This window comes from Phoxinus phoxinus, assembly GCF_949152265.1.
Source record: "Phoxinus phoxinus genome assembly, chromosome: 20".
In the NCBI taxonomy this organism is placed as follows: Eukaryota; Metazoa; Chordata; class Actinopteri; order Cypriniformes; family Leuciscidae; genus Phoxinus; species Phoxinus phoxinus.
The window spans coordinates 31,599,741-31,611,275 of NC_136895.1; the positions used below are offsets into that span (position 1 = coordinate 31,599,741).

General features: G+C 39.6%; 1 protein-coding gene across 4 annotated transcripts in view; it reads left to right on the forward strand.

Moving 5' to 3' along the window:
* Window positions 1-11,228, forward strand: part of lamb3 (laminin subunit beta 3) — a 25,334-nt gene extending 14,106 nt beyond the window's left edge. For 2 of the 4 annotated variants that reach the window (XM_079592990.1, XM_079592993.1), the window contains 11 exons: window positions 9-105; window positions 2,166-2,538; window positions 2,685-2,845; window positions 3,193-3,395; window positions 3,462-3,665; window positions 4,165-4,309; window positions 7,891-8,098; window positions 8,775-8,916; window positions 9,010-9,186; window positions 9,472-9,625; window positions 10,387-11,228. In XM_079592990.1, the coding sequence (XP_079449116.1) occupies window positions 9-105; window positions 2,166-2,538; window positions 2,685-2,845; window positions 3,193-3,395; window positions 3,462-3,665; window positions 4,165-4,309; window positions 7,891-8,098; window positions 8,775-8,916; window positions 9,010-9,186; window positions 9,472-9,625; window positions 10,387-10,526 (2,004 nt within the window). In that variant the 3' untranslated portion in view covers window positions 10,527-11,228. The remainder of the gene's footprint in view (window positions 1-8; window positions 106-2,165; window positions 2,539-2,684; window positions 2,846-3,192; window positions 3,396-3,461; window positions 3,666-4,164; window positions 4,310-7,890; window positions 8,099-8,774; window positions 8,917-9,009; window positions 9,187-9,471; window positions 9,626-10,386) is intronic. The other 2 variants (XM_079592992.1, XM_079592991.1) reach the window with 2 other exon arrangements.
* Window positions 11,229-11,535: the final 307 nt, after the last annotated feature.

Here is an 11,535-nt window from a genome sequence, read left to right on the forward strand (position 1 = left end):
TGGTTTAGCGCACAGGTCAGTGTGTGTGTCGTCCTGGTATCGGGGGCCGGACTTGCAGCGGTTGCCCTGACAACACGTACGGAGATCCACTGATTGGCTGCAGACGTGAGTGTTTCCTGCCGACACAACGTTCATTAATTTCACACTTCAACAGCTCACTGTATAGTTAGTTAGTTAGTTAGTACGTTTGTTTGTAAGTTTGTTAGTAAGTTTGTAAGGTTTTAAGTTTGTTAGAAAGTTAGTTAGTAAGTTAGTTAGTAAGTTAGCAAGTTTGTTAGTAAGTTTGTTAGTAACTTTGTAAGTTTGTTAGTAAGTTTGTTAGTAACAAATAAGTTAGTTAGTATATTTTTAAGTTTGTTAGTTAGTAAGTTATTTGTTAGTTAGTTAGTTAGTAAGTTTGTTAGTTAGTAAGTTAGTTAACAAGTTAGTTAATTGTTAGTAAGTTTGTTAGTTATTAAGTTAGTAAGTTTGTTAGTTAGTAAGTTAGTTAGTAAGTTAGTAAAAAAGTTAGTTAGTTAGCAAGTTAGTTGTTAGTTAGTAAGTTTGTTAGTCAGTAAGTGTGTTAGTTGTTCGTTATTAAGTTGGTTGTTAGTTAGTAAGAAAGTTAGTTAGCAAGTTAGTTGTTAGTAGGTTTGTAAGTCTGTAAGTTAGTTTGTAAGTTATTTGTTAGTTAGTTAGTTAGTAAGTTTGTTAGTTGGTAAGTTAGTTAACACATTAGTTAGTTAGTTAGTTAGAATATTTGTAAGTTTGTTAGTAAGTTGGTTGGTTGTTAGTTAGTAAAAAAGTTAGTTAGTTAGCAAGTTAGTTGTTAGTTAGTATGTTTGTTAGTCTGTAAGTTAGTTAGTAAGTTATTCGTTAGTTAGTAAGTTTGTTAGTTAGTAAGTTAGTTAACAAATTGGTTAGTTAGTTAACAAATTGGTTAGTTAGTTAGTTAGTTAGTATGTTAGTTAACAAGTTAGTTAGTTGTTAGTAGGTTTGTTAGTTAGTAAGTTTGTTTGTAAGTTTATTGTCAAGTTTATTATCAAGTTTATTATCAAGTTTATTAGTAAGTTAGAAAGTTTGTTAGTCTGTAAGTAAGTTAGTAAGTTGGTTGTTAGTTAGTTAGTTAGTTAGTTAGTTAGTTAGTTAGTTAGTTAGTTAGTTAGTAAGTTAGTTAACAATTTAGTTAGTTAGTATTTTTGTAAGTTTGTTAGTTAGTAAGTTAGTTACTAGTAAGTTGTTCGTAAGTTTGTTAGTTGGTAAGTTAGTTAACACATTAGTTAGTTAGTTAGTTAGAATATTTGTAAGTTTGTTAGTAAGTTGGTTGGTTGTTAGTTAGTAAAAAAGTTAGTTAGTTAGTTAGCAAGTTAGTTGTTAGTTAGTATGTTTGTTAGTCTGTAAGTTAGTTAGTAAGTTATTTGTTAGTTAGTAAGTTTGTTAGTTAGTAAGTTAGTTAACAAATTGGTTAGTTAGTTAACAAATTGGTTAGTTAGTTAGTTAGTATGTTAGTTAACAAGTTAGTTAGTTGTTAGTAGGTTTGTTAGTTAGTAAGTTTGTTTGTAAGTTTATTATCAAGTTTATTATCAAGTTTATTATCAAGTTTATTAGTAAGTTAGAAAGTTTGTTAGTCTGTAAGTAAGTTAGTAAGTTGGTTGTTAGTTAGTTAGTTAGTTAGTTAGTAAGTTAGTTAACAATTTAGTTAGTTAGTTAGTTAGTATTTTTGTAAGTTTGTTAGTTAGTAAGTTAGTTACTAGTTAGTTGTTCGTAAGTTTGTTAGTTAGTAAGTTTGTTAGTTAGTAAGTTTATTAGCAAGTTTGTTAGTAAGTTAGCTAGTTTTGTAAATTAGTTAGTAAGCTAGTTGTAAGTTAGTTAGTATGTTTGTTTTTAAGTTTATTAATTAGTAAGTTAGTTAGTTAACAAGTTAGTTCGTTTTTTAGCAAGTTTGTTTGTAAGTTTGTTAGTTAGCTAGATTACTAACTAACAAAAAAGTTAAATTTTCAATACTTTTGTTTATATGTGAAATTGAATTCTCATGTACACTTGATTTTATATTATATTAATATTATAATATGATTATAATAATTTTTTATAATCTTATAATATGTATATTTATCTTATATTATATTTATTCAATATTTAATGTATTTGTTGTGTTTAATACATTTGTTGTGTTTAATTTATGTCAGAGTGTGACTGCGAGCGTTCGGGCACAGAGTCGGGCGGCTGCGATAAACGCACTGGCTTGTGCCGCTGTAAATCAGGCATTACCGGCCCCCGCTGTGACGTCTGCGCCCGCGGCTATTGCGCCAGTTTCCCAGAATGCCCAGCGTGCCCGTCCTGCTTCTTCAGCATGAACACGCGTCTGCAGGAGCTCACGCTCAGTCTAGAGCGTCTCTCCAACTCCCTGCTGTCCTCTAGTGGCCGACCGACGTCTAGCGACTCGAGCCGCAGGATCCAGACGCTCCGGGACACACTCGCACTGATCCAGGAGTCCGTGTCTGTTCCCCCGCAGTCCAGCCGCACCCTGACCGAAGCCCTGCAGAGACTCACAGCATTCCGGTACACACTCATGCACACACACACACATTTACTCACGCACATAGACACTCACGCACACACACACACACACACACACACACTTTAAACTTTCAAACTGAAGCTTCATCAGTTGATTTAAACACGCTCCTGTGGCTCTGCTCCTCCAGGTCTCAGATGAAGGGCTTGAGTGTGGATCTGCCGACGCAGCCTCAGGACCGAGAGCTGGAGCGAGAGCTTGACGAGCTGCAGGCGCTCCTGTCGTCTCTGAGTCTCCAATACTTCAGCCGCAGAGACACCTTCACCAGCACCGCCGGATCCACCAACGCCAGTGCGTATCTCTAGCGTATGATTCTTGATTGATCATTCTGTTGCATGATCGCTAATTAGGGTTGGGTATCGTTTGAATTTTAATGATTCCGATTTCGATTCTGCTTATCGATTCCTTATTTAAATTCCAATAAGGTAAAAAAATTTTTTTTAGATATCATTCACATTTATTCTTATTGCAAAACATTCAATTGTAGCTGAATATCTCGCGCTTTAAAAGTATTGAAACGCTCACAAAGGAATCAATAAGAAGAATCAATATTGAAATTTTATAACAAGCATCCGATTCCTGACCTCAAGTATTCGATTCCCAACCCTATCGAATAATGGAAACTTTTTCACTCTCAGGTGACTTCTACGCCATTCAGAAGTCGTATGAGAAGTCGACCGATGCCGTCAAGCGAGCCGACGCCACCAAAGACGCCCTGAAGAAGTCCGAGGGCGTGCGAGAAAACGCCCTGAACACCCTGCAACCCGGAAACACCAAAGACCTGCAGAAGCTGAAGGAGGATCTGGAGACGCGGCCCAATCTGACTCCCACCGCCACCAAGGTGAGATAATCGCTGACGGAAAGAGTTCGTTATAGATGAACGGGTCAGTAAAGGTGTGTTTAATAGGTTTGTGGCAGTGATCGCGTGGAGCCCTGCACTCCTGAGCGCTGCGGAGGCGACCTGTGTCCTCCTGACGGAGCGCCCCCTTGTGGAGCGGAGGACGCCTGTATAGGTGCACTACCCAATGCCAACAAGGCCTTTCAGGACGCCGACGAGGTCAAGGCCAAACTACAGGATCTCAACGACAAGATCACACAAGCAGCGGAACAGGTACCACCTATTTTACTATATCTTATTTATACCTATTACATACAAAAATAAAAAATATTATAAAGAAGTAAACGTTCAATAATAAAATTAATTGAGTAAAAATTTAATTTGTTATTATAATAAATGTTAAACATGCCAAAAATTATGAGAAATAAAATGTATATTGGGAAACATAAAGATGCAATTATGAGAATTAAAAGTTGCACTTGTAAATATTGAATAAAATTTTTATTAATTAATAATAAATATTTTTATAAATTTTCAAATAAACAAACAAATATTAAATTATAAACATTACATATAAAAATAACAACATTATACATAAGTAAATATTACATTATTTTAAAAATATGAAAAAGTTACAATTATGAGAAATAAAACATAAATTGTGACATTGTGAGATGGTACAAACACACATAACCAGCTTGAAAGACTAATAAGACTAGTCCGTTTTGATTTTACATTGACTTACGTTGAGGTTGACTCTCTGAAAAAACAGATACAGGAAGCTGAAGATTCAGCCAATAGGGTGCGACTGTCCACTGACAAGCTGGCCAATCAGATCAAGCAGGTGCGAGCCGACGTGGACGGAGACCTGAAAGACACCAAAGACTTCATCAACACACTCAGGGACTTCCTGTCAGGTCAGTAACACACACACACTTTATTTTGACATGCTGCACACTGTGAAGTATATACCATGAATTTTATTCATAAAGTAGTATGTGAAGCAGTATGTAAAAGAAAAGGAGGATTTACATACTATATATAGTATGCGTACTGCAGTCAGGATGTAGTGTGGCGTTGAGCAGCTGCAGTACAGTACTGTAGTTTGTAGTGTGGCGTTGTAAATCGCTGTAGTCAAGTCAAGTCATCTTTATTTATATAGCGTTTTTAACAATATAGTTATTATATTAACAATATACAATATATAGCTTTACAGTGATAATAGGAAATTCCAGTAACAGAGATTGTTTTGGCTTTACAGCAGCTCTAGAATAAAGTAGTATGTAGTCTGGTGTTTTAAATCGCAGTAGTTTTTAGCATGGCGTTGTAAAGCGCTGTAGTGTGTAGTGTGTTGTAAAGCGTTGTAGTGTGTAGTGTGTTGTAAAGCGCTGTAGTGTGTTGTAAAGCGCTGTAGTGTGTAGTGTGTTGTAAAGCGCTGTAGTGTGTAGTGTGTTGTAAAGCGCTGTAGTGTGTAGTGTGTTGTAAAACGCTGTAGTGTGTTGTAAAGCGCTGTAGTGTGTAGTGTGTTGTAAAGCGCTGTAGTGTGTTTTAAATCGCAGTAGTTTTTAGCATGGCGTTGTAAAGCGCTGTAGTGTGTAGTGTGTTGTAAAGCGCTGTAGTGTGTAGTGTGTTGTAAAGTGCTGAAGTGTATTGTAAAGCGCTGTAGTGTGTAGTGTGTTGTAAAGCGCTGTAGTATGTAGTGTGTTTTAAAGCGCTGTAGTGTGTTGTAAAGCGCTGTAGTGTGTAGTGTGTTGTAAAGCATTGTAGTGTGTAGTGTGTTGTAAAGCGCTGTAGTGTGTAGTGTGTTGGAAAGCGCTGTAGTGTGTAGTGTGTTGTAAAGCGCTGTAGTGTGTAGTGTGTTGTAAAGCGCTGTAGTGTGTAGTGTGTTGTAAAACGCTGTAGTGTGTTTTAAATCGCAGTATGTTTTAGCATGGCGTTGTAAAGCGCTGTAGTGTGTAGTGTGTTGTAAAGCGCTGTAGTGTGTAGTGTGTTGTAAAGCGCTGTAGTGTGTAGTGTGTTGTAAAGTGCTGAAGTGTATTGTAAAGCGCTGTAGTGTGTAGTGTGTTGTAAAGCGCTGTAGTATGTAGTGTGTTTTAAAGCGCTGTAGTGTGTTGTAAAGCGCTGTAGTGTGTAGTGTGTTGTAAAGCATTGTAGTGTGTAGTGTGTTGTAAAGCGCTGTAGTGTGTAGTGTGTTGGAAAGCGCTGTAGTGTGTAGTGTGTTGTAAAGCGCTGTAGTGTGTAGTGTGTTGTAAAGCGCTGTAGTGTGTAGTGTGTTGTAAAACGCTGTAGTGTGTTTTAAATCGCAGTATGTTTTAGCATGGCGTTGTAAAGCGCTGTAGTGTGTAGTGTGTTGTAAAGCGCTGTAGTGTGTAGTGTGTTGTAAAGCGCTGTAGTGTGTAGTGTGTTGTAAAGCGCTGTAGTGTGTAGTGTGTTGTAAAGCGCTGTAGTGTATTGTAAAGCGCTGTAGTGTGTAGTGTGTTGTAAAGCGCTGTAGTATGTAGTGTGTTTTAAAGCGCTGTAGTGTGTTGTAAAGCGCTGTAGTGTGTTGTAAAGCGCTGTAGTGTGTAGTGTGTTGTAAAACGCTGTAGTGTGTTTTAAATCGCAGTATGTTTTAGCATGGCGTTGTAAAGCGCTGTAGTGTGTAGTGTGTTGTAAAGCGCTGTAGTGTGTAGTGTGTTGTAAAGCGCTGTAGTGTGTAGTGTGTTGTAAAGCGCTGTAGTGTATTGTAAAGCGCTGTAGTGTGTAGTGTGTTGTAAAGCGCTGTAGTATGTAGTGTGTTTTAAAGCGCTGTAGTGTGTTGTAAAGCGCTGTAGTGTGTAGTGTGTTGTAAAGCGCTGTAGTGTGTAGTGTGTTGTAAAGCGCTGTAGTGTGTAGTGTGTTGTAAAGCGCTGTAGTGTGTAGTGTGTTGTAAAGCGCTGTAGTGTGTAGTGTGTTGTAAAGCGCTGTAGTGTGTTGTAAAGCGCTGTAGTGTGTAGTGTGTTGTAAAGCGTTGTAGTGTGTAGTGTGTTGTAAAGCACTGTAGTGTGTAGTGTGTTGTAAAGCGCTGTAGTGTGTAGTGTGTTGTAAAGCGCTGAAGTGTGTAGTGTGTTGTAAAGCGCTGTAGTGTGTAGTGTGTTGGAAAGCGCTGTAGTGTGTAGTGTGTTGTAAAGCGCTGTAGTGTGTAGTGTGTTGTAAAGCGCTGTAGTGTGTAGTGTGTTGTAAAGCGCTGTAGTGTGTAGTGTGTTGTAAAGCGCTGTAGTGTGTAGTGTGTTGTAAAGCGCTGTAGTGTGTAGTGTGTTGTAAAGCGCTGTAGTGTGTTGTAAAGCGCTGTAGTGTGTAGTGTGTTGTAAAGCGTTGTAGTGTGTAGTGTGTTGTAAAGCGCTGTAGTGTGTAGTGTGTTGTAAAGCGCTGTAGTGTGTAGTGTGTTGTAAAGCGCTGAAGTGTGTAGTGTGTTGTAAAGCGCTGTAGTGTGTAGTGTGTTGGAAAGCGCTGTAGTGTGTAGTGTGTTGTAAAGCGCTGTAGTGTGTAGTGTGTTGTAAAGCGCTGTAGTGTGTAGTGTGTTGTAAAACGCTGTAGTGTGTTTTAAATCGCAGTATGTTTTAGCATGGCGTTGTAAAGCGCTGTAGTGTGTAGTGTGTTGTAAAGCGCTGTAGTGTGTAGTGTGTTGTAAAGCGCTGTAGTGTGTAGTGTGTTGTAAAGCGCTGTAGTGTGTAGTGTGTTGTAAAGCGCTGTAGTGTATTGTAAAGCGCTGTAGTGTGTAGTGTGTTGTAAAGCGCTGTAGTATGTAGTGTGTTTTAAAGCGCTGTAGTGTGTTGTAAAGCGCTGTAGTGTGTTGTAAAGCGCTGTAGTGTGTAGTGTGTTGTAAAACGCTGTAGTGTGTTTTAAATCGCAGTATGTTTTAGCATGGCGTTGTAAAGCGCTGTAGTGTGTAGTGTGTTGTAAAGCGCTGTAGTGTGTAGTGTGTTGTAAAGCGCTGTAGTGTGTAGTGTGTTGTAAAGCGCTGTAGTGTATTGTAAAGCGCTGTAGTGTGTAGTGTGTTGTAAAGCGCTGTAGTATGTAGTGTGTTTTAAAGCGCTGTAGTGTGTTGTAAAGCGCTGTAGTGTGTAGTGTGTTGTAAAGCGCTGTAGTGTGTAGTGTGTTGTAAAGCGCTGTAGTGTGTAGTGTGTTGTAAAGCGCTGTAGTGTGTAGTGTGTTGTAAAGCGCTGTAGTGTGTAGTGTGTTGTAAAGCGCTGTAGTGTGTTGTAAAGCGCTGTAGTGTGTAGTGTGTTGTAAAGCGTTGTAGTGTGTAGTGTGTTGTAAAGCGCTGTAGTGTGTAGTGTGTTGTAAAGCGCTGTAGTGTGTAGTGTGTTGTAAAGCGTTGTAGTGTGTAGTGTGTTGTAAAGCGCTGTAGTGTGTAGTGTGTTGTAAAGCGCTGTAGTGTGTAGTGTGTTGTAAAGCGCTGAAGTGTGTAGTGTGTTGTAAAGCGCTGTAGTGTGTAGTGTGTAGTGTGTTGTAAAGCGCTGTGTTGTCACCCCCTCAGAGCCTGAGTCAGACCCGGAGCAGGTCCAGCGAGTGTGTGAGGCTGTTCTGGAGGCCCGGCTGCCTCTGAGTCTGGATCAGCTGAAGCAGAAGCTGAAGGATCTGCAGGATCTGACGGTCTCAGTGCCCGACAGCAGCAGCGTCCTGACGACTAGCGGCCCGCAGCTGGAGAACGCCAGGCGCCTGCTGGATACCGCCCGCGAGACACGGTACACACACACACGCGGTACACACACACACACACGCGGTACACACACACACACGCGGTACACACACACGGTACACACACACACGGTACACACACACGCGGTACACACACACACGGTACACACACACACGATACACACACACACACACACACATGGTACATACACACACACGGTACACACACACGGTACACACACACACGGTACACACACACACACACGGTACATACACACACGGTAAACATAAGCTTGTTCTCATTGATATTGTTCATTGAAGCTTAGTTTCAGTCGTTTCAATATAAAGTCTTCTCTACTGACTGACTCGTAAACAGTCTCTGCCGCCGTCTAACGGAGAAATAATGTAAACACTTCTGCTGTTGTTCACGGTCAGGGACTATTTATTCCAGCGGAAGGAAGGCTTTTAGTGATTTAACTTCATAAAAGTTGCATTGATGCATGTTTTTTCGGCTTTAATATTTGTATTGTGTGGTAACCGTTTTATAAAAGCAGTGAGATACTCGAGGCTAGTGCTGTATCGCGAATAATCGTGACTCCGCTTCGCGTCGTGCCTAACAACGCCTCGTGACTTATTCACCATCCATACAGCACTAGCCTCGAGGACCCTATTGCTCTTATATATATTTGTAATTGGCTGATGTTCTTGGCTGGTCGTTTGCAGAGACGCAGCGTTTGGCATCCAGCAGGACGGCGAGAGTCTTCTGAAAGTGATGGATGAAAACGAGAACATTTTCGACAACCTGCAAGACAAAATCCTGCAGAGCGTCGACATCGCCAACAACGTTAAGAAAGACGTCGAGCGGGTCAGTTCGAGTCACGTGCGCGGAAACAACAGAAACGACCTCAGAACTCAAATTAACCTGGATTTATCGTCTCTCTCCCTCTCTCTCTCTCAGATAGAGGACGTGCTGGCTCCCGCTGAGCAGGGGATTGTGGGTATTTCAGGGCTGATGGATGAGATTCGCCCCCTGGTGGACGCTTTGAGGAACGACGTGACGACAGGAACAGCGCTGGCGAACGACGCTCAAGATCAGGCAAACTCAGCTCAAGACGAGGCCGATCAGGCCGCACGGGTACTGAACACACAACAATTTAATTCATGTTTATGTGTACAGCGATTTTCACAATACACATCATTTCAAAGTCCATATTACAGTTTACAGTGTTCTGTTATCAGAGGAAACTGATGTATTTCAGAAATATACATATACAAATCACAGTTAGCTGAAAATGTATTAACCTAAACAATGTAATAATTTAATGCAGAAACAATGAGCTCATTGAAGTTATGAATACTTGTTTGTTAACAAATGATGACATTATGACATTTAGAAAAATGATAACAACCGTGTTTGTAGGCGCTGGAGGCGTTAAAAGACGAGTTTGAGCGGATGAAACGAGCCGCGGCTGAAAACACTCAGTCAGGGGAAGACGGTGTTCGTTTACTAAAGCTACAGGAGGAGGCGGAGTCTCTGATGACGGACACCTCTGACATCATGAAGGCTCTGACAGGTAACGCCCACAAAACATCCATCCCATAATGCCAAGCACACACATTACCGATTGAGTGGTTTGTGAGCGATAGCGAGAGATGGTGTGAACAAATCATTGAATCAGAGTTCTGAATCAGTAAATACTCGTTTGATTCACTGAATCGGTTCATTTGAATCAATTAGTGTTTTCGATTGACTCAGAGGTCAATTTGATTAATTCATTCAAATCTGTGAATCAAATACTGAGTCGATTCACTGACTGTTTGAATACTTTAGGAATCGATCCACTGAATCAGAGTCCGTTGAATGAATTCAACTCAAACACTGTTTTTGGTACTAAAGGATACATTTTAAATGCAATTTATACTAAAATCAAAACATCTATCCCATAATGCCATGCACACACATTACAGCTCATGTGGTTTATGAGTGATTGCGAGACATTTTAGAGTGATGATGCAAACAAATAATTGAATCAGAGTTCTGAATCAGTACATAGACTCATTTAATTCTCTGAATCGGTTCATGAGTGTATTGATTGATTCAATGAGTCGATTCGTTTTATTCATTCACATATATGAATCAAATGAATCGATTCTGTAAATCAAACGAGTCGATTCACTGACTGTTTGAATACATTAGGAATGGATCCACTGAATCAGTTGTTACTCAAGTTTAAACTTTATATGCAATTTATACTAAATTCAAAACATCCATCCCATAATGTCACGCACACACACATTACCCACGGTAACCCCTCGTGTTGTTTGTGTCTCTCAGATAAAGAGTCGTCCATCCGGCAGCTCGCGACAGAGATGGAGGAGAACGGCTCGCGACTGACCGGTCTGGACGCTCAGGTGGAGAAACTCAGAGACGATATCCGCTATAAAGTCACCAGCCTGAACATGTGCCAGGGCTGATCACACACAACTAACACACAACAGGAACACTGATGACACAACTAACACACAACTAACACACAACTAACACACAACAGGAACACTGATGACACAACTAACACACAACTAACACACAACTAACACACAATACACAACAGAAACACTGTCTCGATAAAGGTTTTGTAAGTGTGCTTCGCTGAGCTGCTGTTTACAGTGTAAGTCTAGCATACTACATAGTGCTTACTAAAATGAGTATGCTGTAATCAATAAACGATTAACTCTTTCTGTGTTTCCGTGTTTCCACTATATATAATACGTGTTATACGGTAGAGGACGTCAGTGTTGGGGGAAATGCATTACAAGTAACTTGAGTTATGTAATCAGATTACTTTTTCAAGTAACTAGTAAAGTAACGCATTACTTTTAAAATTTACGACAAAATATCTGAGTTACTTTTTCAAATAAGTAACGCAAGTTACTTTGTTTTCCCATTTATTGACTGACAGCTCTCATGTTGAGACGTGTGTGTGTGTGTGTGTGTGTGTGTGTGTGAACATGATGTTTATTGTAGTTCTAGACTAAATGTGAGCATTTACTCATCTCACTTGCACCAAAAAATATTCAATATTCCTCCAAATAAATAAAATCAGTGAATGCAGAATCATAATACTATGCAAACCTCCAAATAACTAAATATGTGAAATAAAAAATAATTTTGTATGCATTTAATCTCACTTTATTGACCAATGCACTTGCTTCTGACCTTCGATGATTCAGTTTAATAAGCAGAAGTGACTATAGATAGATAGAAAGGTTTGCTTTCCTCTACTGTACACATGTCCTTCAGCCGGAGGATTATTATTTCACTTTTGGTGTGAACGGGTCTTTACATTTGCCCAAAAATACAACTTTTGTGTTATAAAAAAACAAGCTCAGCCCAGGTGGGGAAAAGTAACGCAAAAGTAACGTAACGCATTACTTTTCTAAAAAAGTAATAACTAAGTAATGCAATAGTTACTTTTTAAGGGAG